Source organism: Chinchilla lanigera, unplaced genomic scaffold (genome assembly GCF_000276665.1).
Source record: "Chinchilla lanigera isolate Chin_1 unplaced genomic scaffold, ChiLan1.0 scaffold00050, whole genome shotgun sequence".
Lineage (NCBI taxonomy): Eukaryota > Metazoa > Chordata > Mammalia > Rodentia > Chinchillidae > Chinchilla > Chinchilla lanigera.
In genome coordinates, this window is record NW_004955451.1 from 16,653,147 (window position 1) to 16,680,912 (window position 27,766).

General features: G+C 57.2%; 3 protein-coding genes and 1 long non-coding RNA gene across 7 annotated transcripts; 2 read left to right on the forward strand and 2 right to left on the reverse strand.

Moving 5' to 3' along the window:
* Positions 1–1,551: 1,551 nt before the first annotated feature.
* LOC106149662 lies at positions 1,552–3,823 on the reverse strand. The gene is made up of 3 exons (XR_001235976.1): positions 3,274–3,823; positions 2,128–2,265; positions 1,552–1,802 (listed from the first exon to the last, which is right to left on the reverse strand). It is a non-coding gene; the product is annotated as an uncharacterized LOC106149662 (long non-coding RNA).
* A 2,718-nt stretch (positions 3,824–6,541) lies between these two features.
* Positions 6,542–8,535, forward strand: LOC102029581 (membrane primary amine oxidase-like). Its single transcript, XM_013519130.1, is given in 4 exon segments — positions 6,542–6,597; positions 7,053–7,396; positions 7,399–7,436; positions 7,792–8,535. Coding segments are annotated over 4 exon segments (714 nt in total). The 3' UTR covers positions 8,068–8,535.
* A 1,818-nt stretch (positions 8,536–10,353) lies between these two features.
* On the reverse strand, positions 10,354–19,240 carry LOC102026824. 3 transcript variants are annotated; one of them, XM_013519259.1, is made up of 6 exons: positions 18,575–19,240; positions 18,141–18,242; positions 13,425–13,529; positions 13,094–13,275; positions 12,553–12,881; positions 10,354–12,425 (listed from the first exon to the last, which is right to left on the reverse strand). In XM_013519259.1, exons 1-5 carry the CDS (start codon positions 18,747–18,749, stop codon positions 12,795–12,797), a joined length of 651 nt encoding a protein of 216 aa, XP_013374713.1. In that variant the 5' UTR covers positions 18,750–19,240; the 3' UTR covers positions 10,354–12,425; positions 12,553–12,794. The 3 variants fall into 3 exon arrangements, 1 of the variants encoding a protein (XP_013374713.1); XR_262620.1 differs by lacking the exons at positions 18,141–18,242; positions 18,575–19,240 and adding an exon at positions 13,856–15,616 and having other exon boundaries at positions 13,094–13,256; XR_262619.1 differs by lacking the exons at positions 18,141–18,242; positions 18,575–19,240 and having other exon boundaries at positions 13,094–13,256; positions 13,425–15,616.
* Positions 19,241–19,365: 125 nt separating this feature from the next.
* On the forward strand, positions 19,366–26,855 carry G6pc (glucose-6-phosphatase, catalytic subunit). Of its 2 annotated transcripts, none has more exons than XR_262621.2 (5): positions 19,366–20,304; positions 22,520–22,629; positions 23,878–23,983; positions 24,246–24,967; positions 25,091–25,873. XR_262621.2 is itself a non-coding variant. In XM_005394489.2 (5 exons), exons 1-5 carry the CDS (start codon positions 20,075–20,077, stop codon positions 26,289–26,291), a joined length of 1,074 nt encoding a protein of 357 aa, XP_005394546.1. In that variant the 5' UTR covers positions 19,833–20,074; the 3' UTR covers positions 26,292–26,855. The 2 variants fall into 2 exon arrangements, 1 of the variants encoding a protein (XP_005394546.1); XM_005394489.2 differs by having other exon boundaries at positions 19,833–20,304; positions 24,246–24,361; positions 25,780–26,855.
* The last annotated feature ends 911 nt before the right edge of the window (positions 26,856–27,766 follow it).

Genomic DNA, 27,766 nt, shown 5'->3' on the forward strand with positions numbered 1-27,766 from the left:
TCCTGCCGTGTCTGCTGGTAATGGCCTCACCTGTTGGGCGTGGCACTCCTGTCTCTTTGTTGTTATAAATAAAAAGAGGAGGGGAGGCGGGCAGTGTTTCTCATGGCTTCTTCGTGCGGGACATACGGGCGGCGTGGACACCTTAGGGGAGAGTTCGTGGGGGACCGGGTGGCACGGGGTGGGGGGCGGGGTTAGTAAGGACCCAGACCTGGGGAGCAATGGGAGTGGCCATGTTGGTGGCTGAAGGTAAGGAAATAAAGTCGTCCTGGCTGCGGAAGGACTGGGCCGGGTTAGCAGGGAGGGAGTGAACTGCAGGGTCCTGTAGGGGTGATCGGGGGCCAGCGGGAGGCGCGGCGGGGCTGCAGCCGTGGGCTGTGGCAAAAGGCACAGGGGGCCAGCTGGACGAGAGCGTGCAGGGAGGAGGAGGAGAGCCCGCCCTGTCTGCGGAGAACTCACAGGGTGTCCTGAAAATGGAGAGCTTTTATCTACGCAAGGAATGACTTGAAGGGGGGCCTGAGGGTGGAACCGAGAAAGATCTCGGACCCAGTGAAGGAAGCGGGTGATGCGGCAGGGTGGGGAGGCGCTCAGGTGTGTCCGGAGTTTGGGTCAGCCTGAGGGACGTAGCGGGTACTTGCGATTTTCACAAGGACTCAGGAGAGTTGTCAGCGAGACACTGCTTCCCCGGGGATCGATGTACCCACTGGGGAGCGTCTCATGGGTGGACTACCGTCGGGTGCTGTAGGCGACGGGGAAGGGTCCTGTCCATTTAGGCTGTAGGGTCCAGGGGCTCACATGTTTAATTAGCACAGATTTGTTAGTCAAGCTGTCTTTATAAGCTTGGACATCGACCGAGGGCAGGAGGAGGTTCGCAGCATGTCGCTTCCCTTTCGGGCCTGCTGCAGAGCTGATAGTCTGAGACGGGCTGGCTGCTGAGATGAGGTCTGGCCACACAAACGCTCAAATGGACTGTATCTTGCAGGTCCCTGGGGGGGGCTCGGACGTGAGCGAGCACAGCGGGCAGCAGGGAGACCCATCTGGAGCCCAAGCTCAGCCGCGTGGGCCTCTAGAAGGCCGTTCTCTCTCTCCACCTTTCTGGATCACTGAGGCCAGTAGGGGGCGTGGAGGGTTTAGGTTTTTGAGGAGGCAGGCTGGGGGAGGAACGGGGACTAGAAGAAGGGAGGTTTCCTTCGCACAGAGAGCAGAGAGGTAAACATCAGGCTGGCCTGTCACGAGGTCCACAGCGGACGTCTCCAGCTGGGACTCAGGGCTGTGATGGGGTGCGGGGGAGTGGCCAAGGCAGGGAGCCCTGCAGTTAGCCAAACACCAAGGGAAGACAGTTCCTCCTGGAGGGTTTTTCTGCGTGCAGCATTGGATTTTAAGGGCACGGAAAGCAGGGCGAGCCTCTCTCTGTCCCCAGGGGCAGAAGGGTGGAAAGGCCGGAGGGCGCGGGGATAAACTCGAGAAGTGGGAGCGAGACATGGGTCCCTCAAGGTCACGGGGCGGGTGGGGGGTGGGTGGGGCATGCCCAGTGGGTCTCGGCGTCTCTGGGAGTGACAAGGCCTCCGCTGAGGTCTGAACAAATGAGAAAGGAAAGGTCTTGTGGTCTAAAGGCTCGATGAGGTCCCCCTGTAGAGGGGTTTATTGAGGAGAACGCCGCCAGGAGCAGAACGGGAGTGCCCTGTCCCGTGAAGGAAGGAGCGGGTTGTTTGGCGCTGGGCGCTGGGCACCACAGCTGCACGGGGGGACGGTCGGGCTGATGGCGCAGAGATCTTGTACCAGCCGGGAAGAGCCATGTGCCTTTCCTGTCAGGAGAAGGGAGCACTGTGAGGGCAGGCAGGGGGCCCATGCCACAGGAGGTGAGAAGTGATGGGTTGTAGTCCCCATAAGGCCAGGCCAGGAGCGGGGTGCTGCTGCTGGGCAGTGGGAGCGCTCAGGCGTGCGGAGGACGAGAAGCGGTTGTCGGCGTGAAGCCAGGGACGGGGTGGAGGTGTCCAGACTCTGGGCTTGAATTGAGGGGAGATGACGGGAGCCGAGTGGGGGGCAAGGAGGGCGTCCCGGGGTGGCCATACGTGTTGGTGAACCCTGGTGACGGTCGGAGTAGCCCACAACTTGGTTAAGACGTCTCACCCCAAAACGGGGAAGGGACCGGTGGGGACGACTGAAAACGGCACCAGACTGGGGGAGTTTGTGGGTCTGGAGACTTCACTGTCAATGCTCCAGGAGGCCAAGGAGGGCGGGACGAAGGCAGAGTGGAGAGGTAGGCGCCTGCGTGGATGAAAAATGGATTGGAGTCACCCCTACCCCCCCCCGTAAGAGTTACTCAGTTTGCAGTCGGAGAAGTTCCGGCGGGCCCCCAAAGCCGCTGGGCAGCTTCAGTTTTCAGCGGCCAACCCGAGAAGTTCTGGGAAGGAGCTGGGTGGGGGTCCCGGGGGACCTCCAGCATACATTCAAATTGATTTGAGCTGTAATAACTGTGTTTAAAGAAGGAAGCATTGGTAGCAAGGCCAATAATCCAGAGATCTAGACCATCGTTTTTTAACTTTTTGGGAGAGAAAATATCAAAGAACAGTATGGAAATAGTTAGAACACTTTTTACCTTGTAAAAGAGATCACTTCTAGAGATAGATAAAACCAAATAGGGGGCTCGGGGAATTCTGCTGTGGCAGAGAAGCTTCCAAGACGTCTGTGTTATCTGTCTAATCATCTAGGCAACTGCTTTAGCGGGAAGATGAGGCTACATTTTATTTAAAGTCCTATCTAAAATTTCTCTGTCTCCTCAGTTCACAGGCTGAACGTACACTCACTACCTAGCAAGTTCGATTTACAAGCCAGTAAAAATACATTGTTACGGTTTGTGTCTGGCCGTCCCCCCAAAGCCTCACGCAGTCACAGGAGATGGACTCTATGGAGGTGGCTATTCCTCATCTGAGGATCCTGGGCCCCCTGGGCCACCTGAGGATGCCGCTGGTGGAGGAGCAGAGCCAGGAAGGCACCCCGTGGTGGGGGAGGAGGGAGGGTGAGCAACCCTGATAGCCACCCGGGAGGGATGCGTAAAAGCTCCCCAAACCCACACTAGCAGGGTGAGGGAGATGTTTCCCAAAATTGAAGACATGCACAGGACACCAGGCCCAACATGACTCCAGCCTTAGGGCTCCCGAGCGCTGGATATAGCTGGGCAGAAAGCACTGTCCTCCGTTAGAACCTGGTGCCACTCAGGGGCCCGACCGGAAGATGCCATTCCCAACCCCACGTTTACGCACGGCCACAACCAACCAAAAGGCGCCGTTTCTGAGCCTTCATTTCCATCAGCTGTGAGTTTTCCAAAGAACAGACGTCCCAGGGTCCCATGTGCAGCGGGCGGAGGTTAGTGCGGGTGTTTGGGACACTGCGGCCCTGGAAGCCGTTCCCCTGGCCTGCGGAGTGAACTTCCTTTCCGCCGCAGTAAGCCCACACAGCCTGGCTGCGTGTTCTCCGTGTCCGTCCGGTTCTCTGTCCCGGACGGGTGCCCCCACCTTCCATCCTGGGGCAGCTCTCATCTCCGACTCTGCCCCGCCTCCGAAGTCCCTGTAGCCCGCGCCGAGTGCACTGTTTGATCTGGGCCAGGAGGCCACAGGCTGGCGTGGCCCAGAGTCCGGGTTCTGCCCCGTCCCACCTCTTGCACCTGGCTGACCCCAGCTGGCCCCTGTGTCCACTGTGACCTGCTACCTCCTGCCGGCCGACCAGACTCCAGGACCCTGCGGGGCGGAGGCATTCCGCGCCCGTCCCCGCGGCTGTTCCTCTCTGCCTCCGGTTGCAGGAGGAAGCCACTGAGCTTTAGTTATGGCTCTGCTCACAGTTTTGTCCTTATGGGGCATTCTGGTAACAGCACAGGGTGACAGCAGGGCCGGGAGGGTCAGGACCATGCACAGGGAGTGCAACCAGGACCCAGTGCCTCGGTGTCCGACAGCTGCGACCTCCGCCTGGCCCCCCACGCACCCTGACCCTGGCCGGCTGTTTGCAGACCTGAGTCCAGAGGAGCTGGCAGCCGTGATGGGCTTCCTGACCCCGCGGCTGGGGCCGGGCCTGGTGGACGCGGCCCAGGCGCAGCCCTCAGACACGTGCGTCTACTCGGTGGAGCTGCAGCTGCCCCCCAAGGCCGCCGCCCTGGCCCACCTGGATGCAGGGGGCACCCCGCCCGCCCGGGAGGCGCTGGCCATCATGCTGGCCTTTATAAATCTATAAGATGCTGGCACATTCTATAGTCTGTGTCATAATGTATATATTTTTTATTTTATTTTATTTTATTTGTTTTCCCAGTACCAGGAATCGAACTCGTGACCCTGTGCTTGCCAGGCAGGTGCTGTGCCACTGAGCTAAATCCCCAGCCTATGTTTTTTATTTTAAAGAGAATAAAAAAAGAACAATAGCAGAATGCCAACAACGTAGACAAAAACAAAGCAAACAGTAAGAATGATACCAGGTTTCATTTCCCACTCGTGTTTTTCTCACGTGACAGCATCATCCGGTCTGGCAATCCCTGTTTCCTGGATGCAGACCTGTACCCAGCACCCCCTGTGCCCCCAGCTTGAGCATCACATCTGCTGTCGGGGGCACAGGGATCTCCGGAGAGATGGGGACCGCAGTTAACTAAAGCGTAAAGATGATAGTATACCTCCTTCTGCGTCGGTCTCTTAGGGGAGAATAACTCCCTTAAAAATTGTTTTCCTTTGAAATCTTCTTTTTTGTTTGGTACCGATAATCGAACTCAGGAACTTGTGCTTGCTAGGCAGGTGCTTGTGTCACTGAGCTATCTCCCCGGCCCTGAAATCATTTTATTTTATTTTATTTTATTTTGTTTTATTTTTTCTGAAATCGTTGTAGAGGTACGGATAATATCGAAGCCCAATGCCCGTCTGTCCCCTGTCCACTCTCCCACTGTGACTATGTTTCCCAGCCGCGGGGGGCCATCGGCACAGCAGGGGAAGGTGGCTGCAGACTGCGCTGGTCAGCACACCTGCTGGGATTTCATGACTGGCTCCCCATCCCCACCTCCTGTCCCCTTGCCCCCACGAGGGCCTGGACGCCACTGTGCATGTCCAGGTGCATCTCCTGGAGCGCCCCAGCTGGGATGGTTCTTGGGCTTTTCCCTTTCGGGACGCTGATGCTTCGGAAGAGCACCAGTCACTTGTTTTGTGGAGTGTCCCTCAGTTTGTGCTTCTCTGATTTTTGGTCGCGATTGGATGGAGACAGTGCTGGGGGAGGGGAGAAAACCACAGAGAAGAAGCCTGTGCCTCAGCGTGTGCCTCAGGGCTGCAGGCTGCCTGACATTGACACGTCCTCCCTCAGGAACATGGAGCTCATGTGTTTAGCTTTCTCCATCCCAAAAGCCCACATCTTACACTTGCAGCTCATAAATGTTTGAGGGAAAATGCTTTGATGCCGTGCAAATGTCCTACCTTTCCCGCCCTTAAACATTTGTCCATTATTTTTAGCATCTCTTGGTGGACTTTGCCTGCAACGAGCATCACTGCGGTCTTTCCCGCTGGTGATTAAATTGTTTTCCTTTTTGAGAGGTTTTCTCAGCCGCGCGTGGTGGCCCAGGCTGCGGAGCCAGCACTCTGGGAGGATTACCAAGAACAAGCCCAGCCAGGGCCATTTAGGGACTCGGAGAGACCCTGTCTCAAAATAAAAATGAGAAAGGGCTAGGGATGCAGCTCAGTGTAAAGGTCCTGGGTTCCATCCCCGGTACCTAAAAACAAATATATAAATAAAAATTTAAAAACCAGGATTTAAAAATTGACACACACAAATGTGCACCATTTTGAAATACAGATGCGCTGTAGAATTGCTCAGTGGAGCTTACTGGCATATGTGCACCCTCGGGCTCTCATCAGTATTTTGGGGACAGAACCCTTAAAAGCTATTCTCTTGGCAATTCTCAAGAATCTAATATGGCGTTATTGACTGTAGTTGCCTGGTTGTAGGGCAGAGCTCTCGAGCTTGTCCCTTTTATTGGAGGGAGATTTTATACCCCTGCCCAATGCGTCCCCAACATCGGCGCCTCCACCCGGCTTCATAACCCGCTTCTCTCCGCTGGGTTCACGTCGACTCGTGGCTGAGGTCCTGCGGCGTCGCCGTCTGTGCATCCTCACGGCATACTCCAGGTCCACCCGTGTCACTGTAACAAGACGACTCCTTTCCTCTTAAGGGCTGAGTAGTATTCCATTGCCTGCACGTATCATATTGTCTACACCCATTCATTTTTTCTTCTTCCATATATGTTTGTTAGAATTCTCCATAAGGTAGATTAGCCCCCCTTTTTCATTTGCTTACACATTTCTCTTCGTTATTTTCCTTGTTGCTGGGACACAGTACTGACATCCATAATGTCTCGGTTACTTTTCTCTTGTTGCTGAGACAAAATACCTGACGCCTAAAATTAAGGAAGGAAAGGTTTATTTAGCTCACAGTGTGTGGAGGTTTCAGTCCATACTCCGCTGGCTCCAAGGCAGAGCAGTAGGTGGGGGCGCCCCGGGGCTACTGTGTGCAGCCGCAGGGCCCTATGGGGGCGTTGCTGCCCCGGAACAGCTCCACGGTGGGGGCCTTCAGCTGTGGGCGGTGAGCAGGGTGATGAGAGTGGGAGAAGAGGCCCCCGGGACCCGCATTCCCTGGGTGCATGGCAGGGCACACACCCTCCCCTTTGCATGGGTGGACGGTGAAGGGCGGATGGCACACGTGGACGCAGATGCAGCAGGATGCCCATGGCAGTGTCTAGATGGAGGGCCTGTGGGCATTTATGTGTGAGCCTTCCAACTCCTCTGAATTTTTAAATTTGGTGGCAGCATCGTGCTACCAAGTCCAGGCTGGCCTTGACCTCTTGGTGACCCTCCTGCCTCAACCTCCTGAGTGCTGGGATGACAGCCATGCGCCACCACGCCCGGCCTTTTTGGTACTTTTAAATGTTCACAGTAAAGGTGGGAAGAAAAGAAACAAAGGGTAACAGGAACGTAGATGGGGTGGATTTCCCACTGCCCGGGAGCCAGATCCTGAGTGTGGCCTGGAGCGGGCGTCAGGCTGCGTCTGCCCAGGGCTCGAGGCCCAGGCTCCACATCAGCCCGGACCTGGGAAGAAGGACCCGTGACGGTCCTGTCCCGAGTCTGGCTGTGGCTGGTGGCCGCTGAGACACAGGTGCTGGGCAAGCGTGGGAGCGTGCTGGGCTGGGACGCGCAGACGCCGGCCCCTGGAGCTGTGGCTCTTCGCCCTGCCTGTCCCTTCTCCCGCCCGCTCGGGGCAGGGGGACCTCCGTGGCTTTGTCCCTGTCATCACCGCTGCTGCAGGTACCAGGTGGCTGTGATGCAGCGGGAGGAGGAGGAGCCCAGCAGCTCCAGCATCTACAGCCTGAAGGACCCCTGGACCCCTTCAGCAGCCTCAGCAACAACTAGACCATCACGGGGCAGGTAGCCACATGGGACGAGCAGGCCGCACAGGGAACCAGAGGGAGCCTCTCAGGTTTCCCCAGCCACACCCCTCAGGGACCTTTAGAGCCCACTAAGAAAAAGCGGGTGCGCAGGGTCTTGCTGTGTAGCCTAGACGGGCCTTCAGCACTCGTGATCCTCCTGCCTCAGCCTCCCAAGTGCCGAGATCACCTGTGCCACCACACTTGGTTTACAAAAACGCTTTATGATTTCACTTTTCCTAAGAAATTAAGAGCGCATCGGCCAGTGAGTGAAAGCTGTCCCTCCAGGCCACCGCGGGAGGTGGGTGCGTCCCTGGCAAAGCCGGGCCTCAGGATCCCCTTCCTGTCCCCGCCAGGACCTGGTGGCCTGGGTGACAGCTGGATTCCTGCACATCCCGCACGCAGAGGACGTCCCCAACACGGTGACCGTGGGCAACGGGGTGGGCTTCTTCCTGCGGCCCTACAACTTCTTCCACGAGGACCCCTCCTTCCGCTCTGCCGACTCCGTGTACTTCCGGGAGGGCGAGGACGCCGGCGCCTGCGAGCTCAGCCCCCAGGCCTGCCCGTCCCGGGCCGCCGCCTGCGCCCCCCACCTCCCTGCCTTCTCCCACGGGGGCTTCTCGCACGACTAGGGGCGGGTGAGGGACAGGCCGGCCTGGCTCCCCGTGTCCTTCCTCAGCCCTGCTGTCCCCTGCACGGCCCTCCTCCCGCTGTCCTCTGGGGCCTCTGAGCCCGGGGTGCCCGTCGGGAGGCACGGGTCCTGCTGGCCCCGCTGTGCTGAGCCCGCCAGGGAGGAGGGGACTGCCCAGCCAAGCTGAGCGGTGGCCACGCTGTCCCCACAGGATGCCTGGGTCCTCTAAGTTTTTCCCTTGTTTTCACGAATGAGACTTAATTCACTACTCAAAGTTCACTGGTTACGGTTTTCCATCCGGGCTCCAAGTGCCACAAGCAGTGCCACTTATTCCAGAACATTCTCATGGCCCCAGAGAAACCCCATTCCCGCTAGCTGTCACCCCACTTCCCTGAGTCTTTCCACAGGTCTAGAGACAGTCGAATCTCCTTCCTGTTGGTGAGGATCTGGACGTACCTACGACTGATACACTCTCCCTGTGACTGGCGCCTTCTCTGAGGAGGCTTTGGAGTATAAATTAATCAGCGTTTCCTTGCTTTCTGCGTAGTAACATTGCAGTGTGTGATGTTAGAGTTTGGTCTTTGTTTTCTTGCTGTTGTTATTTTGAGACAGGGTCTCCCTATGTAGCCCAGGCTGGCCTTGAACCCACAGCAATCCTTCTGCCTCAGCCTCCTGAGTGCTGGGTTCCAGGTGTGCACCACCACCCCCAGCTAGGCCCAGGTGATGAAAGCTGGGTTCCACAGCTTGTGCTGTGGGGAGGTGGGGTGACTCCTGAGGAGTCCCTGGAAGGGCTGGGGACCCTTCTGTCTCCCATGCGCCCAGCTCAGGACACAAGCGCTTTCGCTTTCCTTGGGCTCAGACGCGGCCACAGGTGCTGCCCGTCCTTGCGCCCCGTCAGCGGGGCCAGCGCCCTTGTGCTGAGCCTCAGAACCAGAAACAGGGCCAGAGTAGACTTTTGTCTTTGTGAGTGAGCTGTGGCCCGTCCTGTCTCAGCCCCGACAGCGGAGCGCACAGGCGACAGGGCCGAGCGTTGTGCGTCTCGTGTCCGCCCTGTTCCCGCTCGCAGGTGACACTCGAGCACGCGCGTCCCTGCAGCCGTGCGCCCAGCGCTGGAGAGGCTGGGTCTGACCCGGCAAGGAGCTGCCGACTCTTCCCCGTGACAGCTTTTAGCCCTTTTTTACAGTATGAAATAGGCATAAAATTCCCATTTTTAGGGGATACCTCAGTGGCTTCAGTACATTTGGAAGCTTCCTTGGGCCCTGGCCTGGGTTTGCAGTGGGAAGACGGGGGTCCAGGACCAGCTGTGGTTGGGCTGCAGGGCGCGGCCCGAAGCCGGCGTCTCCTCTCGTGGATCAGGAGCGGGCGTCTGTGGGCTCGGCCCGCCTCCTGCAACGCCGGCTTTCGCTGCCTCGGTCTTTGGTCCTGGGGTCCCTGTGCTCCGGGTCTTGCAGCCCCATTCTTTGGGGGTGGCAGCTGCGGCTCTGGGGACGCTGTTGTGGGACGCAGAAGGTGCCTCAGTCTCCAGGCCCCGGGGCAGGGGCCGTGGTTACGCTGAGCACCCGGCGGGCTGCGCGATTGGGGTGCAGCTGCAAATGCCAGGTGCGGGTAAGAGCAGGGTGCTCAGCAGGGCGGGGCTCGGGCAGGGTCGTGTGGGGAGCGTCCTGTGCAGGTGGAGCCGGTGCCTCTGATCCTGACGCTGGCTCGGTGCCACAGGAAGGGCTCGGGCACAGAGAGCGGGCGCTCAGCTTGGGACCAGAAGCATTCACAACCTGGGGCTCAGGCCTTGCACTGGACCCCAGCTCACTCGGGGAGCCTGGTCAGGGACCTGGGGAGGGGACTTGAGGGGCCAGAGCCACGCTTGATGGGCAGGGCAGGCAGAGCCTGTTCGTTCAGTTGCTGGGTCTTTCCATCTTTGTTCCTTTTTTTGACAGGGTCTCTCTATATACCCCAGGCTGGCCTTGAGCTTTTGGAGATCCTCCTGCCTCAGCCTCCTGAGTGCTTGGATGACAGGCAGTTCTTTTCCTCTTGCTCAGTGATTCAGCTTCTCTTTACTGTCTCAGCCCAGACAAATACTTTTTTTTTTCTTGTTTAAAGAAATTTGGAGCTGGTCATGGTGGCACATGCCTGTAATCCTAGCACTCAGGAGGCTGAGGCAGTATGATTGCTGTGAGTTCAAGGCTAGCCTGGGCTACACAGTGAGTTCAAAGCCAGACTGAGCTACATAGGGAGAACTTGTCTCAAAAAAACAAAACAAAACCAAACCATAAATAAATAAATAAATTTGGGCCGTGATGGATGAAAATACTCTGTCTTGTTCCCAAAACAAACACAGAGAGACACCGTACCTGCCCTTCCTGGGGCAGGTGGGGACGGAGACCTGTGGCTCCAGGCTGAGGTCCATGTCCGGGCAGGGGCTCCAGGCTGGCCTGCGTGGGGGTGTGGAACAGGGCCCCCAGGGGTCCTTAGCCTTACACACACACACACACACACACACACACACAGCCAGTGCTTCCTCCCTCCTGGCTCTGCAGGTCACCCTGCTGCAGGCTTGGGCTCAGCCTGTCTGTCTCTGCTCGGTCCCCTGACCCTCAGTGGCTGACACTGCGGCCTCACAGTGTCTGCTCCACCCATGCGCTCCTGGAGAGGCCTGTGCGTTGTCCCCTCGACACGGGCTTCTGGGCCCCTCTACCGCGGCCGTCACCACGTCTGTGACGCAGCTCCCTCCTGACGTCGCTGAAGTGCAGGAAGGGAAGCGGCTCGGCCTGGGGGAGGGTCAGCGGGGAGGGTGCGTGACAGGGACCCAGTGATGTGGGAACAGGCGGCTGAGGCAGGCTGGACGGACCCAGGACAAGGCAGGCCGGGCATCTCTCTGCCCACTCAGGCCACGCCCGCCCGTCCCACCTTCCCTGTCCTTCCAGATTTCACTCATTCACTCATCAAATACTCCTTGGCCATCCTTTGACCGCCAGACTCACATAGATACATGACAAAGGAGGACCCTCATCCTGTCCTCAGTGAGCTCAAAGCTGAGTGTACATAAAACGTGGGGATCAGAACTGCGCTGAGCACCCTGGATCAGGGAGCCACGACACACTGCGGAGCCGAGGGGCTTCCCGGAGGAGGTGAGGGATGAGTATTTAGTTGTATTCATTCACGTATTCAAATGAATGAAACACAAATAGGAAAATCTTTTTTTTTTTTTTTTTGGTGCCAGGAATCGAACTCAGGGCCTCGCGCTTGCCAGGCAGGCACTGCACTGCTGAGCTGTACCCCCGGCTGGAAAACCTTAAAAAGCACAAAGGACACGTGTAGTGAGGGTTGGACCACCGGAATGTACCAAAGCCACGGAGTGCTGCGCACCAGACGGCTGGGTCACGGGGTGGCGACGTAAATCACAAGAACGCTGTTTCTTAGCAAAGGGTGCTGCCTCCATCCTAGCTCTTCACTGCGCTCTGAGCTTCCCCTCTGCCCTCTTGGCTCCGAGCGGCAGCGACGTTTCAAAGCCATGGAGGAGCTGAGTTCCGTCCCAGGGTGAGCTGGGAGAGAACGCTTGGTCCCCAGCCCCCGGGGGGCTTGGGAGAGTGGGAGTGCGCGTGTGTGCATGTGTGTGTGTGAGAGAGAGACAGAGAGAGAGAGAGAGAGAGGCGGGGGTACATCTGGCTATCAAATGGGGAGTGCGGCTGAGGGTGGAGCTGTGGTAAGGTCCTCTTCTCCCGTGTGCGAGGCCCCAGGTTCCCTTCTCAGTACCAAAATAAGAGATGGAGGGCCGGGTGCGGTGGCACGTGCCTGCAGTCCAGCACTTGGGAGGCTGAAGAAGGAGAAGTCGCTTGAATTCGAGCCCACCCTGGGCTACAGGGAGAGACACTGTCTCAAAAAACCAACAACAACAACAAAAAACAAAACTGATGGAGGAGCAGACGACTGACCGCAGGATGCTGGCGTTGGCCCTGGCAGGCCCTGGTGTTGGATGATGGCTTTAGAAAATGGCTCCATGTGGCGAGTGCCCAGATGCCCAGGCACTGCGTGGCACCACCCGGGTCGCTCCTAGGGCCTGACACGAGCCCCTCACCCACCAGGGCCACACCTCACTGGCAGTGGTGGTGAATCGGAATCGCTCCAAAGCTCTCTAGGCCTCTGGAGGGTTTCCTCACACCAGGAGTCCTTCCTTCCCCATATTTGAAGACAGTGAGGTCCAGATGGGTTCTCCTGTCTTCCGGCTCACAGAAGCAGCCACTGCGCACCCTCTTGCCCTGTCACACGGCACAGGGGGTCTGGGGCAGGCAGACTCCGCGGTGAGGGGAGACGCCCGGCTGTCTCAGCGGTGTCCTCGGCCTCGGGGGTGCAGTCGTCTGCCAGGCCCTGTGTCAGGTGCCGGGGACGGGGGAGGCCGACAGTCACTGCCGGGCCGTGGGGCTGCTTCCTCACCCCCCGTTCCACTGTCCTAGCCTCGCTGTGGCTGACAGAGACTTCGCCAAGAAGCGCTTACCTGACGTCTCAGAGAAGAGCACTGCAGAACCCTTGGAGTGACTGTCAAGCCACGCCAGGAGCAGGGGACCCGCCGAGGCCAGGCCGGCCCAGCCCTGGACGTGCTTGACCTAGGGGACAGGGGCACCAGCACCGTGGAACCCACCGTGGGACCCACTGCTGGCTCTGACTCCTGCTCACCAAGCCAGCTGGCCCCCACTTCCCGCTGCTTTTAATCATGTCCTTGTCGCTGGGAGGAGAGGTTTACTGCTGCTTGGGTTTTAGAAGTTTCAGTCCTTGTGTGGTCACGCTACAGTGGAAGGGCCTGGCGGAGGGAGGCGGCTCACAGCACTGTGCAGCGGAAGCAGGGGGAGAAGGGAGGGGCCAGGTTGAGGGGAGGAGCCATTTCAGGCCCCGCCCACAAAGGGTGGTCCTCACCTGACCCCGCGTCCTAGCAGCAAGTCTGCTGTGAGCCCAGACCCACCCGCCTTCCAAACCCTCCTGTGAGGACAGGACGCTCTGGAGCGTGGAGAGGGAGACCCCTTCCCAGGGAGGAAACGCACCTGGCACTTAGCTCCTGTTGCAGATGAACCTGCAGATGTCCTGCTGGTAACGGTTGGGTGTCGGAGGCACCTTCCAGAGCGGGGTTCAGCATCACAAACGTCGCCCACTCCCTCTCCCGTGGTCTTCCTTCGGCCCCTCAGAAGTCTTTGGAGCCCCAGCGCTCTGCAGGGTATGTGGGGGCCCACAAACGGGGTTCAGCCCCTCATTCCCACACCGCCATCCCCATGCCCCCCCATGCCAGACACCCGGACCGTGGGCCTGTGTGCCCCCCACCTTCCTCTTCTCCCTCTGCATCTGGTGATGCCTTGACGACCCCTGAAACCCACTCACAGGGCGAAGTGATGTGCTGGTGGGCCTGGACCCCGAGGGTGTGGCTGACATCCGGTTCATGGCCTCTCCCTGGACCTCCCCAGAGCAGGTCCCTTGTCCTGTGCCCTGTGTCCAGCAAGACATGGTCCCTTTGGGGGAGCTTAAACACATCTTTGCAGCCATTTATTAAGCAATAATTGTTACATTCAAATTATTTCTTGCCTTTTTGAAAGCCATTTCAGAGGTGAGTGCAATAGAATACCCCTAAAATCTGAGACTGGGACAGGAGGGTCACTTGGACCCAGGAGTTTGGTTGGGGCTAGCCTGGGCAGCGTAGCTAAAGCTTGTCTAAACAAAAATAATGAAAGCCACTTCACATTCACCCTCTTGTTGGACTATCTCAAAAGGGAAGATAGAAGGAAGTCCAAAAATTCAAGTAAAAAAATAATCACCATACTGTCCAGATCAGGCTGGGATGCGGGGCCAAAGGAAAATGCTGACACCGAGGACCCAGGCATTTCCTTCCTGGGACTGTGACCCCGTGAAGGTCGCAGCAAGGAGGAGGCCAGGCCAGGGGTTCTGGTGGGCGATGTCGGCAGGGCCGGGAGCCGGGTTCCCGGTGGGAATGGGGCACAAGGTCATCTCGGATGGAAGAGTTCAGGGTGGACAAGCAGGCTGCGCGAAGTCTAGTTGGAGTTTATGGTAGATGAGTAAAGACAGAGTTATACCGTCTGCGCTGTCTGCCCCGTGTGGCTTCGGAAAGTCTCGGGCACCCGAGGTCCCCTGGGGGTCTGGGAACTGGTCATTGCAATGCTTGTGGACACTTTACTCAGCAGTTGCGTAGGAACTGCGAAATGCCTTCTGGTCCTTTTCAGACGGTCAGTGTTTCCTCAGGGGCCTTAGCCGTGCCAGAAACTTATGAAAGCTAAGCTCTCTGGAGTCCGTGGCGGGAAAGTCTTTGAGACTTTCCTGTCCTGGAATGGCTGGGCTGAGGCGGCCAGGGGAGCCATGAGCGTGCTCTGGGCTAGCTGCTGGGCAGCCGGGCATCAGAGGACTGCACAGCCTGCGTGACATCAGATGCCACTCTGCTGAGTGGCCACACTGGCAAAGTGGCCACTGAGAGATGGTTCTAAAAGTGTTACACATTGGCGCCTTTGTTTCTTAACTGGCAGTGATGCTACTTTGGATTTCGCCCCCACGTGTCCCCTGGGCCTGCTCTGGTCTAACCTAAGTGCTGGTGGCCCTGGGGTGGGAGCATCGCACAAGACAGATGTCCCATCAGCCAGAGCAAGTCTGGAGCTCAGGCCGGATCCAGAGGACGGAGGAGAATCCTAATGCACATGGGGGCGGGGTGTGAGGGGGGGGTGTATTTCCTGACATCTGAACAACCCGCAGAGGTGAAGACCGAGAAGGCAGGAGCGGACGAGGGGAGGGAGCTTGGGAGCTTGGATCGGGCCTCTCCCGCTAAGGAGGGCTGCTGGACAGGCGGTTGAGGGCTTCCTTAGCTTGGCCTTGACAGGAGTTAGAACCCGGACATTTGGGCACAGGGATCATGAGACTCCAGGTGGAGAGCTGCAAAGTTAGACAAGCAAGCGCATTTGGAAAATTCAAGCTTGTCTGCTGTGTAGGGACACAGTGGGGCCATGCGGTACAAGACAGGAAAGAGCCTGACTGGGTGGGTTGGGCTTGAACTTCTGTAGGTGGCAAGGAGATACTGCATATTTTTCCGGTGACAGTGGAAAGAATTTCATTCTAGGAAGTCTCTGAACCAGTCCTAGTGGCACACACGCCTATAATCCCTGCGCTCTGGGAGGCTGAGGCAGGAGGCTGGAAGTTTGGCTCCTGGGGTCCGAGGTTCCTGGACAGGAAGCAGGAAGAGGGCAGGAGCAGGCAGCCTAGCACTCAGCGTGGCACTTCCTGAGACGACCGGCAAAGACGCCAGAGCTCGGGTGGCTGAGAGCCCCGCGGAGTGGCGGTGCCGGTGACGGCAACAGGGACGAGGCGAGGGGCAGCATCCCTGCCACAGAGGTGGCTGCGGTGCCCAGGGCTGCAGGACCCCAGGTGGGGAGACCCCGGCCAGGTGGAACCGGCTGCACCTTCTCTAGCGGGGTGAGGCCTGGAAGAGGCATTTGCTGTTGACTTCCTGCTGACTTTTCATGTCTTAAAATAGTTGCTCGCGTGCGAACACGCACACACACACACACACACACACACACACACACACACACAGCAGTGCTGTTTTTCTCCCCATGCTCCTCCGGCCCCTCCCCCTGCTGCACCCCAGCCCGTGCTGGGGCAGAAGCAGGACAACGACCGCCTGTTCTCCAGCTGTGTGGTTGGGACAGTGGCCCGGCTATCACAGAGGCTGAAGGCCCCGAGGACACAGCGGGAGCCAGGAGCACAGGGAGGGCGCGGGGCTCTGCATGGGAGCGGCTTCTGCCGGCACCGCGGGGGCCTCTTGGGTCCCAGCCCACTTCTGGCAGCCTGGTGCTGAGCCTTCCCCGGGGTAGGAGGAAGCTGCCTCCACTGAGGACCTTTTGAAATCTTTGCATTTTTAAAAATCATGTAAGTGTATTTCTTCTGGGTAATTCTTTTTTCCTTAAGAGACAGGGGCTCACTATGTTGCCCAAATTGACCTTGAACCCCTGGGCTCAAGGGTTCCTCCTGACTCAGCCTCTTGAGCGCTGCGATGACAGACATAGCTACATGCCCGGCTGACCCCATTTTTGCAAGCTGACTTCCTTGCCTCTGCCACCGAGGGCCAAGCTTCGCCTGCAGCGGGAAGGGGCTGCCGCAGATAGCGAGAGTGGCCTGACTGTCTGAGAGCTCAGGCACTGCCTGGGAGAAGAGCCCAGCACCTACCCAGAGGGAACCAGCAACGTGGAAACGGGACTTCCTAGCCAAACGCCACTTCCCAGGATTGGCGGAAGGGAGGAAGTACAGGAAGGGGCTGGGTTCCGGTGCAGCCTGGGGCTCACTGGCTTTCGGCAGAGGAAGGGACACCTGGCCCGGCATGCAGGCCACGGCCTTCAGGGCCTTTCCTGTGGACACGATGTCCCCCCGCCTGACAGCCAGGCCCCTGCCACCTGGTCAACAGATGCACAGGTCAAGGTCCTCACACTGAACTTTCTCACTGTGCCAGAGATAACTCAGCCATTTTCCCGGCTGACAATGATTAACCTCCCGGCCTGTTTTTCTGGCTGATGACAGGGTCACTCACTGCGAGGGCAGCAGCACTGGGTTTCTCCCGTCGGTCAGTCAAGGAATAAAGCACCCAAACAATGCAAAGAAAAAGAAATTTAAAGCCGGGTTTCCCTATGCAGTTCAGGCTGGCCTTGAACTCACAGCAATCCTCCTGCCTCAGCCTCCTAAGTACTGGAATGACAGGTGTGTGCAGCACCATGCCTGGTAGAAAAAACATTAAATAAATCAAACTATACACCTTTTTATATGATTTCTTTTTGCTTTGTTTGTTTTTAAGTTTCCATTTGATGAGTCCATACCTGCAGGACATGGTGACTGCATTTCTGGGAGGGGTGCTGGTGTAGCTAACCGACCTCACACACCTCCATTCATTTTCCTTCCCCAGCGCTTGGGGCCATAGCCCTTGCGACCGAGCCTGCTGCTCAGAGGAAGCTGGGCTTGAAGCTGGGGCTGGGTCCCCACTCCCCTGTGAAGACTAAACCCTTGCTAGTGCCAGTAAATGAGCAGAGTAGAGGGAGGATTCCCCCAACAGAACCTGGAGCGCCCACCAGGATAGAGGGCTCAGATGCAGAGAGAGTCAGGCTTTCTTTTGGGTAATAAGTGAAATTTTTGGCCGGGCATGGCGACACACACCTGTGATTGCACACTCGGGAGGCTGAAGCAGGAGGATCACTGCAAGTTCAAGGCTAGCCTGGAATGCATAGCTAGACTGCAAACAAGTAAGAAAAAAAAAAAACCACAATGTTTTAAAAACAATTTTTGGATGCTAGGAGCAGTACACAATGGCTTCTTACCCTCCTTGCTTTCCCACTGCAAATAGGAATGAGTCACCCTTGCCCCGGAGAAGGTGTCAGCCTGGCGCTGGCCCCTGCTGTCCTCATTCGTCCCCGGGGTGGACTATACTTTCTGACGCCAACCTTTCACGTTTTTCCCGGAGCCTCTGGATTTCTGTTTTTGGAGAATGCCTGAGCAGTGCCCTGTGAGTGTCCCAACCTTGAGGGCCCCCCATTTCCCACTGCTCCCGGGCTTCGTGGGCATTTCCCTGGGGTGCTAACAGGAAGGAGCCCGGTGAGCTCGAACAGCGGAGATTCAGTTCCTCCCGCTCACCTCACAGGGAAGCGTCTGGCCTCCCTGCGCCCCCAGACAGCCGGGGTCCCGAGGACAACCAGGGTTCACCCCGGCTAAGTTAGACTGGTGGCCCCCTTGGAAGAGATGACACGAGGGAGCGAGGGGGGCTCCTCTCTGGCAACAGAGCCTTTGTTCTGTGTTCTTTGCTGGGGACAGAATCTGGGGCTTTGCACACGACAGGCAGACGCGTTATCACTGCATCGCGCCCCAGCCCTTGCATGGCTCCATAAACGAGTGGGTTCTTAGCAAAGCAGAACCTCAGGAACTCACCTGCTTTATCTAGATCCAGGTGTCATGGCACATGCCTATAATCCCAGCCCTCAGGAGGCTGAGGCGGGAGGGTTGCTTCAAGTTCAAGGTCACCCTGGGCAACATTGGGATCCCTTGTCTCAAAAAAAGATTCACCTGCAGTCTTTACCACCTGTATCCTGAGATCTCTGAGGTCATGGTTTCTTTCCACAGTCAGCTCTCCAGGTCTCCCCTCCTTCTGCACGTGATAAAAATCTGCTGCAGGAAGCAAGAAAGGCTGGAGGGTCAGAAGATGGGGCCCGTGCATGTGTCCTTGAGTAATCACAGAGGCTCCGCACACGGGGTCACAGGCTCACCCACACGGCAGAGGGGTTCTCCTGCCTCTGCCTCCAGGATGGATCGTTAGCTGTGAAGACGGCAACACGGGCACCCCCTCAGATTTCTCCGGGGCTCCCCACTTCCTCCCACCATGCTGGGCGCAGGACTGACCCTGCCCTGGGCAGGGTCCTGGCTGTTGGCGGCCCGCAGGGACGTGACAGGGCCACCTGGACGTTTTGTGGGAGCATCTGCCCCGTGTGCCCTGAGCTCACCTCTGACCGCGAACGCGCTGGTTCCGGGCATTGCCGCCGCGGTTGCCCAATGCTGTCGGGCACACTCCCCCGGCAGGGACGCGGCTGTCTCTTCTGGTGAGGCCGCTGCCTGGGGCCCCTTGACGCCACGGTGTAGAGCGCACGGGGCCGCGTCCGCCAGCACCGCCCCGAGCATGCCAATTTCCCAGCCCCACTCCCCACCCGGCCCAGCGGCTGGCACCGCACGACACCGGCCCGGAGGAGACGGTGCTGGAGGACAACTGGGTCCGCAGGGCTGTGGCAGGGGAACAAGCTGGGGGCGAGGGCCAGGCCCCTCCTGGGTGAGCTTTCAGTCATTTCTGGCAGCGAATGGCGCCCGCCTCCGCTGAGTCCCCTTGCGCTGTCCCCAGCCTGCCCCTCCCCACTCAGCCTTCCTGGCGGGAGTCAGGCCGCGACCTTGACCTGGTCACCAGCACACGCCCCCGCTCCCTCTGCTTTCCTGGGGAGGTGTTGGGTGCTCACGGGCCGCTCCTGTAAACGAGTCCCAGTGTCCGCACACCATGCTGGAGCCCTTCCTGAGAAACACCCAGGTCGTCCTCACCTTCTCTCCAGAGTCCCCAGTTACCCATTTGCTGGTATCCTTTTGCATGAACATTCACTTATTTTTATTTGTCTTTTTGAGGCAGGGTCTGGCTATGCAGTTCAGGCTGGCCTTGAGCTCACTTTGTAGCCCAGTCTGGTCTCGAACTCACAAAGATCCTCCTGCCTCAGCCTTCCACGCGCTGGGAGTACAGGCGTGTGCCACCACGCCCGGCTTGAACCTTCATTTATATGTACGTGCTGAAACCCTCACAGGAAACCCATTAACTGCATCAATCACCGCACTCAGGAGTGATTCATCGAATTCACGCATCCACTGCGTTCTCGCATTCCGTGAAGGCTGAGACACGGAGCGAACGCTGGGGAGAGGGTTGATCCCCAAGCTGGACAGAGGTCACCCCAGCTCCTAGCCCCAAAAGGGAAGGCTCAGCACAAGCGCACCGCACATTCTAAGATGAATGAAACCCCAGCGGCTGCACCACCGAAGCTTTCCTTTGGCCTCGGGGCAGCGCAGCTGTGGACTTGGAAAAGGAGCCAGGTCGGCCAGACGCAGGGTGGAATTTGACTCTGCCCTGTGGCCCCGGCTGCTGCAGGAACCAGGAGGGCAGCCCCTTGCCCCCTAAGCAGCGTGCCCAGGTTAATGATTGGCCCTGCCAGGGGCCGATCAGGCTGTTTTTGTGTGTGGCCGTTTTGTTTTTTACGTAAATCACCCTGAACACGTTCGCATCAACCTCCCGATGATGCACCTTTGATCAATAGAATTTAGACAAAAGTGGTTTCTGAGTCCAAAGATCAGGGCTGGGTTGGCCTGCGGACTGGCTGCAGGGCATATAAAGCAGGGGCAAGGCACAGGCTGATAGCAGAGCGCTGGCCACACAGCCTGCAGTCCTCGCTCCCAGCCCCCAAGGTGCCCGGCCCAGGATGGAGCTCGGGATGAACGCGCTGCACGACTTCGGGATCCAGTCCACGCGCTACCTGCAGGTGAACTTCCAGGACTCGCAGGACTGGTTCATCTTGGTGTCCGTGCTCGCCGACCTCAGGAACGCCTTCTACGTGCTCTTCCCCATCTGGTTCCACCTGCAGGAGGCCGTGGGCATCAGGCTGCTCTGGGTGGCTGTGATTGGAGACTGGCTCAACCTCGTCTTCAAGTGGTGAGAAGCACGCAGCAGGGACGGCGGGGAGAAGCCGGCGCTGGAGGGGGGGGCTGCCCCCACCCGCTCGGGAGCCCCAGGCTAATGCCCCTTGGGGACCCACCACAAAGACAGCCCTGTCTGTGCGCTGGAGCCCCAGGGCGGCGATTTCCTAGCAGCTGCAGGGAAGGGACCAGGGGAGGTCAGTGACAGCCCTGCGCTATTTCAGGCTTGAAGCAAAGAATTACTTTGATGATTTTGAAAGAGAATTGAGGGCTGGGGTGCAGCTTGCCCAGTGTGCACGAGGCCTGGGGCCCATCCCCAGCACTGCGAAGAAAAAAAAGAGAGAGAATTGAAACCATGAAGACATGATGCGCGGGATGGCTAGGAACCCTGTTGCACGGGCAGCGGACGGCTCAGAGCCCGTCCCACCCCCGCCTGCGCCGTCCACGGTGGCCACGCAGGTCCTTCCAGCCCTCTGAGCTCCTACTTGGTGGTCTGTGAGCCAGGTTACGTCGGGCACCTGAACAGTCCCTGTGAGTGTGTGTTAGACACGCATCTCACGCCAGGTCATCCGCGGTTCCCAGGCCGTCAAAGGAGAGACCAAGGGAAGCACTCGGGTCACTCCCTGCTTGATTTCATCAGTTCCAGCCAGAGAGGAATGGTTGTGTCAGATGACAGCTTTATTTTTTTCTTACTTATTTATGCAGAGCTGGAGATGGAACCCAGGGCTGGCACGTGCTAAGCAAGTGCTCAACCCCTGAGCTATAGCTCTGCCCTAGGAGACTCCTAGGATCGCTTTCAAGACTGGGTGTGGTGTCACACGCCTCTAATCTCAGCCTCTCAGGAGGCTGAGACAGGAGGATCAAAAGTTCAGGCCGGCCTGGGCAATTTAGACTTTATCTTAAATCACAAAAACAAAAACTCCTAGCTCTAATATTTTTTGGCCACACACAATAAAAGTCTTTTAGAATAAGAAAAGAATGTTATTAGGCAAGGTGTATTGATGAGATTCCTGAAATCTCATGAAAGAGCCATGGATTGTTTCTGGGCGGGTAGAGGGCAGAGTTGGTGGCTGTCCCCAGTTTTGATAAGAAGCATCCTAATGACTTCTGAGGCCTGTTTTCACTGTGAAAACTGTATCTAGTGCTCTTGAGGGGGAAGTGGCTGGTCTGAGATATTGTGTTTCAAGGCAGAGAGGACAGAAAGCAGGCTGCTGGCGCACATGCAACCTCACAGGGTCTGAATCTTCAGGGAAAGAGGCCAGGTCTCCCGGGGGGCCGTCCATGGGGCTGGGCACATCCTCGGATGTCACAGGAAACACGATTCCCTGAGACCTGAAGCACAGAAGATGGAGTCCATTGTATCAGCAAGTCCACATTGTTAACTGTTTTCCTGTATGCGTCTTTCCCAGACAAATTCTTCTTGGGGTTTAAAAAAATCACTCAGCTGCCACTAATATGGAATAGTTTATCTCGGCTTTAATTAATTAATTAATATTAAGAAATGTGGTCTCAAACTTGGTGTGGTGGTGCACACCTGCAATCCCTGCACTTGGGAAGCTGAGGCAGGAAAGACTTGTGACTTCAAGGGCAGCCTGGGCTACAAAGTGAGTCGAAGGCCAGCCTGAACTACATAGTGAGACCCTGTCTCAAAAGACAAAAAAGAAAGAAAAGAAAAAAAGGAATGGAGTCTCAAGCCAGGTGTGGTGGCACATGACTGTAATCTCAGCTACTTGGGAGATGAGGAAGGAGGATCACAAGTTCAAGGCAACTTGTGGAGACCGTGCCTCAAAATAAGAAATAAAAAGAATCGAGTGTGCGGCTCAGTGGTAGAGCACTTACCCAGCATGTGTGAGTCCTGTGTTCAACCCCAGTCCGCCCCCACCAAAAAAAGGGAAAAAAGAAAAAGAGATGGGGTCTTGCTGTGTTGCCCAGGCTGGCCCCGAACTCCTGAGCTCAAGAGATCCTCTTGCCTCGGCCTCCTGAGGAGCTGGGACTACAGGCACATGCCACCATGCCTGACTTCTGATTTACTTAAGCTTGAATGGATAAAACATTCAAATTTCAAAAGTGTTCTAAATGCTGTGTTGTGAAAGTCTCTCCAGGCCACCCAGCCCCCAGTCCCCTGCCTAGAGGGAATACAGGCGTCCTCAAGATCCCTCTCCTCCAGAAGCTGGGCTCCCGGCAAAAGCGTCCACGGGGTGACTCCAGACAAATTTCTCTGCTTCTCCTAGGATTCTCTTCGGACAGCGCCCGTACTGGTGGGTCCGGGACACGGACTACTACAGCAACACCTCCACACCGCTGATTAAGCAGTTCCCGGTCACGTGCGAGACTGGGCCAGGTGAGGCCCAGCCCTGCGGAGACGGCAGCGAGGGGCCTGGGAGCCAGACCCGAAGCGGGTGTGAGACGCAGAAGCCATAATAAATAAGTGAAGTACATAGGCCGTGAGAAGATGACGATGTTTAGGCTAAACGCAGCAAGGGAAGCGAGGAGGAGGAGATGTCCGGTGTGGCTCGGCCTCCCCGACCCCACGAGGAGCTCCGAGGCCAGGGCGAAACCACACCTGGCTTGAGACTCCATTCCTTTTTTTCTTTTCTTTCTTTTTTGTCTTTTGAGACAGGGTCTCACTATGTAGTTCAGGCTGGCCTTCAACTCACTTTGTAGCCCAGGCTGCCCTTGAAGTCACAAGTCTTTCCTGCCTCAGCCTCCCAAGTGCAGGGATTACAGGTGTGCACCACCACACCAGGTTTGACACCACATTTCTTAATGTGGCCCTCCTCATTCCTCTGCGGCCCCCGCTCCTGGCCTTACGGCCTGGTGCAGACTGGTTACTGGGTGCAGGCCACTGGGAAGGAGAGGTCACCTTGATTGGGGTGGCCGTCAGCCCTGGCAACGCCCAGAGAAGACTGGTAGCTGAGGCCCTTTGTTCAGGGAGTTCGGGGGAATCGCAGGGCCCTGCGTCCCTCTGGCAGAAGACTCGGGGGTGGGAACTGACTGCAGTGTTAAATGGGGTGGCCCGAGGGGACCCGCTGATCCAGAGAGATCTGAGCCAAAACACAAAGGAGACTCGGAGGAGCCAGGGATGCGGCCGGGGAATTGGAGGAAGAGCTGTCTGGCCAGAGAGTACAGCCACACAAAGGCCCTGGGGTAGGGGTGCACCAGGCAAGGTTAAAGGAGAGCAGGCAGCGGTGTGGCCAGAACAGGGAGCAAAGAGCAGGAGGAAAGAGAAAATCAGTGGCGGGCAGCATGGAGCGAGATTCACATCCGGTGTGCAGATGTTCTATGTGGCTTCCAGACGGAAGTGGTCACAGCAGCACGGGTCTTCTCAGATGTCGCTCCCCAGGTCTTGAACAATTCTCGGCCCATAGTAAGATGCTTGTTAAATAAATAAGTTATGTATAAATGAGTGGAAGGTAGGGCAGGGGAATGGATGGATGGGAGGATGGATGGATGGGAGGGCGGATGGGAGAATAAATGGATGGGTGGAAGGGAAGACGGATACCGGGTGATGGGAAAATGATGCCCCTGGCAGTCTCTCAGATGGAGACCTTCTCATGTTCAGTCCATTCATCTCTTTCCTGCCCTGCAGGGAGTCCTTCCGGCCACGCTATGGGCACAGCAGGTGTATACTACGTGATGGTCACATCGATCCTCTCTATCTTCCAGGGAAAGAAAAAGCCAACATACAGATTTCGGTAAGAGCGCCCCTGGCGGGGAGGCAGGGTGGCCCTCGCTGTGGCTGACATCACCCGCTCTTCTCCACATCCCTAGCCCATTCCTATAGCTGGGAAGCCGGCGCACTTCTGCGGAGGGTGGACATTAAAATCACAGAACGTTAGGGCTGGAAGGGACCCACTCGTGTGACCTGTGTCTTTCAGACAAACGAGGCCTGGCACCAAGGGGGGCTTCTGGAGCTCAGGTGCTGGGCTGTGGCCACCGGAGCCTCTTCCTTTGCAGGTGCCTGAGCGCCGTTCTGTGGCTGCTGTTCTGGGCTGTGCAGCTGAGCGTGTGTCTGTCACGGATCTACCTCGCCGCTCACTTCCCGCACCAGGTTGTCGCTGGAGTCCTGTCAGGTATCCCCGTCCCTCCTCACCCCTACTCAGGACGAAGCCCCAGCCGGCCAGCCACGCTCTGCATGTCCTCCACACTGCTAGCATTTCAGAAATCTGAAAGTCAAGGGGGAAAGGCTGAGGCAGGAGGATGGCAAGTTGAAGCTCCGCCTGTGCAACCCAGGGACTTGGGAAGACCCCGTCTCAAAATAAAAAAAAAATTAGAAGGGACTGGAGATGTAGCTCGGTGGGAAGACCTGAATTCAGTCCCCAGTGTGTGGCCGGAGGGAGAGAGAGAGCAATTTGAGTTATTCTCTATAGCAGTGTCCAGTCTTACCCAATTAAACGTATTCCACAAAAGCTGCAGTGCGTCAGAATAACTCCCCCAGTCAAGTCAGCTTGAACGCTCCATGCTATTTACATTCTTTATTTTTTACTGATCTGCCATTGGAAGTGGCCCTAACTTCATTTTCAGGGAATTACCAAACTCAACACTCTTGATTTACATAGACTCTTCTGCAGACCTAGTAAGTATCTGCAGCGGCTCTGTTGGAGGTTCAAAGTTTTGCATGTCTGCATTCCCTTCGATCTAATTAATAAGGAGGCCAAAAGATTTTAAGTGAAGTGTATGTTTGTTTTTTTTTTTGTTTGTTTGTTTTTCTCCGGTACCAGGAACCGAACTCACGACCTTGCGCTTGTCAGGCAGGCACTTTTGCCGCTGAGCTAAATCCCCAGCCCCTAAGTGAAGTGTAGAGAAGGATTTCTCAGCTTCGTGGAAGGCTCTGGAATATCAGATTTTAAGGAATATTTTCTCCCTGGAGTTCTTTTTTGTGTGTTCGTGCCGGTAATTGAACTCAGGACCTTGCACTTGCCAGGCAGGAGCTTGTGCCACTGAGCTACATCCCCGGCCCCTCTCCCTGGAGTTCTAAGAGCAGAACACAGAAGCCACCCCAGGAAAAGTGGAGAACGAGGGAGAGAGTGGCTTCCTGGCAACCACAGCAGTGACGTCACAGGTCGTGCTGGGTCCCCTAATTTGGGAAGACTCTGGAAGCTGTGTCCCATGACAAGCCTGGGGATGTTTAGGTTAGAGAAGAGGACAGCTGTCTGAGAATGCCGGGCAGAGGAGCTAGACTGGCGAGGCAGTGGCCTCCGTGCGGAGAGCGGAGCCCAGCAGCGGGCACTGGTGGGGACACTTGTCCACGCAGCGCTGGGTAGGACTAGCACTTAAGATTCAGCGCTCACAGTGAGGGCAGCGAGCTCCCCAGACCCAAGGGTGTTCAAGTAGAGACAGGAGGACAACAGGAAGCTTAAATGCAGGGGGAGGCAGGGGCGACCACTCGGCCTGGTGACAGTGGACGGCAGGAGCCCGCGGCTCCCGTGCACCCCTAGCGGGAGTCTAGGATCTTCCCCTCCCTCACGCCGCCGTTCTTCCCTGTGCCCAGGCATTGTCGTTGCGGAAACTTTCCACCACGTCCGGGGCATCTACGACGCCAGCCTCAGGAAGTACGTCCTGGTCACCGGCTTCCTGTTTGGCTTCGCTGTGGGCTTCTACCTGCTGCTCAGGGCGCTGGGCGTGGACCTCCTGTGGACGCTGGAGAAAGCCAAGCGGTGGTGCGAGCGGCCCGAGTGGGTGCACATCGACACCACGCCCTTCGCCAGCCTCCTCAAGAACCTGGGGACCCTGCTGGGGCTGGGGCTGGCCCTGCACTCGGGCATGTACCGCCAGGGCTGCCGCGGCCAGCTCCAAGGGCAGCTCCCGTTCCGCCTGGGCTGCATCGGGGCCTCGCTCGTGCTCCTGCACTTCTTCGACACCTTGAAGCCTCCGGCCCGGGTGGAGCTGGTCTTCTACGTCCTGTCTTTCTGCAAGAGCGCTGCGGTGCCCCTGGCGTCCGTCAGCCTCGTCCCCTACTGCCTGGCCCGGCTGCTGGGCCGGCCGCACAGGAAAGTGCTGTGAGGTGCGCAGGGTCTGCGTATCCAAGCCAGTGACTTGCAAGGACCAGGGACCAAGGCTTCCCGCCAGGGCCTTTCGGGGCCGGAGGCGTGCGGTCAGCGGTGGGGAGCCCCTCCCTGCTCTGCAACTCTGATCGCACTGGGCAACGGTTTGAGGAGCTGAGGAGGCCTGCGTCGGAAGCCTGGGCTGTCAGAAGTTGCAACCACCTCATTGCCCCTTGAGGACCTTTCCTGTTCTCCTGCCCGTTGGGCGCAGCAAGACCTCCAGGTTGGGGAGCTTGTGAGCCCAGGACAGAGATCACAACTGAGACTCTCCAGATGTGCTGTCCTCACCCCCAAAAGGAGAAAAGCACACTGGATTTGCTAGGGAAGGGGGGTCGGGCCAAGGAGGAGTTTTAGTACCTTGCACATAATTGCTAGACGCCAAGCAGTGTCTAAACGGCTTCAGTGATATTTGGATCCTTAGATGTGGTGCTCTCAATAACGGTAGACCAGCCGGGCATGGTGGTGTGCACCTGTCATCCCAGCACTTGGGAGGCTGAAGCAGGAGGACTGCAAGTTTGAATCAAACCTGGGCAACTTAGCAACTTAGAGAGAACTTGTCTCAAAACACAGAAAAGGGCTGGGGACATAGCTCAGCGTGAAGGGGCTGGATTCAATCCCTAGGGCCACACATTAACAAGCGTTCTGCTTCTGGTATTTTTCCACTCTCCACGCATGCCCGTGGTGTGGATTTCGGAATGGCTGCAGTGCCTGAGATGCTGTCTAAACATTCAGGCATCACTGACTTCTCTGCTATTGGCTGACATCTTCCTCCCCATTAGTCTGGCCCCGCTGTCCCCAGAATCCCTGCTGGCTCCACCTCTACCCCGCCGCAGCCTCAAACACCCAGACGGCAATTCTTTGGTGGTGCTCTCTTGGCTTCGGTTAAGCTGCGAAACCTCGGCAAAATGTCCAGGGGAGGGCCGGGACTCCTCTCCGCGGAGGGGCGCTCCGGCGTTACTCGATCCACGCGGGGTGCACAGGACTCCCTTCTCCACCCCCAGCCAACCCAGACGCATCTTTAGAGGAAAAGCCAAACCCAGATCCTCTGAGCTAGTTTGCAGAATACCCTCAAGACCAGCGATGCTGAAGCCTATTTATTTATTTGTAACCTTGTTTTTGCTACTGATGATGTAGAATATCGCATATCGCACTCACGCCAACCAACCTGCTGTTAATGTTCTTGAAAAGAAAAGCATACATGTGCCGCCTTTTATTAAAACATTTTATTTAAGAACAAAGTCTTGTTGATTACTGTATTTTAGGCGAAATGTGATCGCAAGGTTCAACTTCTGACCCAGCTAAATTTCTAGCTCTTTTCCTGTTTCCTTCAGCAAATAACTTGGCTCCTGGGTGCCTGCCTTTTCCCTTTGGAGAGTGGGAGGCCCTGTCCTGGTTGCCCAGGGTTCCTGCAGGGGTGGAGAAACCTGCGAGTGC

Excerpts from the sequence above, each read along its gene's own strand:
- G6pc (XM_005394489.2), top strand. The coding sequence starts at position 20,075 with ATGGAGCTCGGGATGAACGCGCTGCACGACTTCGGGATCCAGTCCACG. Across the intron at positions 20,305-22,519 it reads CTCAACCTCGTCTTCAAGTG|GATTCTCTTCGGACAGCGCC; the intron begins GTGAGAAGCACG and ends TGCTTCTCCTAG. Across the intron at positions 24,362-25,779 it reads TGTCGCTGGAGTCCTGTCAG|GCATTGTCGTTGCGGAAACT; the intron begins GTATCCCCGTCC and ends CCCTGTGCCCAG.
- LOC102026824 (XM_013519259.1), bottom strand. The coding sequence starts at position 18,749 with ATGCTCGGGGCGGTGCTGGCGGACGCGGCCCCGTGCGCTCTACACCGT. Across the intron at positions 18,243-18,574 it reads CAGCGCGTTCGCGGTCAGAG|CAGATTTTTATCACGTGCAG; the intron begins GTGAGCTCAGGG and ends TGCTTCCTGCAG. Across the intron at positions 12,882-13,093 it reads CAACAGGAGCTAAGTGCCAG|TGCTGTGAGCCGCCTCCCTC; the intron begins GTGCGTTTCCTC and ends TCCGCTGCACAG.